This window comes from Ogataea philodendri (assembly GCF_020536065.1).
Source record: "Ogataea philodendri strain CBS6075 chromosome Unknown scaffold521, whole genome shotgun sequence".
Lineage (NCBI taxonomy): Eukaryota > Fungi > Ascomycota > Pichiomycetes > Pichiales > Pichiaceae > Ogataea > Ogataea philodendri.
In genome coordinates this window covers 1-277 of record NW_025764265.1, presented here as the reverse complement: position 1 = coordinate 277, position 277 = coordinate 1, and the positions used below count along the sequence as shown (strand labels likewise).

General features: G+C 37.5%; 1 protein-coding gene across 1 annotated transcript; it reads left to right on the top strand.

Annotated features, from left to right (window-relative positions):
- OGAPHI_007472 (uncharacterized protein) lies at positions 1 to 220 on the top strand (the record flags this gene model as incomplete). The annotated part of the gene is made up of 1 exon (XM_046208872.1): positions 1 to 220. A coding segment is annotated over one exon (220 nt), but the record flags the coding sequence as incomplete, so codon positions are not given.
- Between the last annotated feature and the right edge of the window lie 57 nt (positions 221 to 277).

Here is a 277-nt window from a genome sequence, read left to right as displayed (position 1 = left end):
AAAGGCTGATCAATTGCCAGCAGAAGACACACCAACTAGCCACGGACCAGTGGCCAATACTACAGCAGTTAATAACAGATCAACTAAAGCAAACAAACTAAATGGTCCGAACTTGAGGAAAAGGACTAAAGAGATCACTGAGATACCAATGAGTGACAGTGACGATGACGAACCAAAATCAAAACGAAAAACAAGATCAAGGACAAGGACCAGAAGATAAGCCTATAATGTATAAGAGAACATAAGTATGATGAGAATTAATAATCTATTTTGTAAT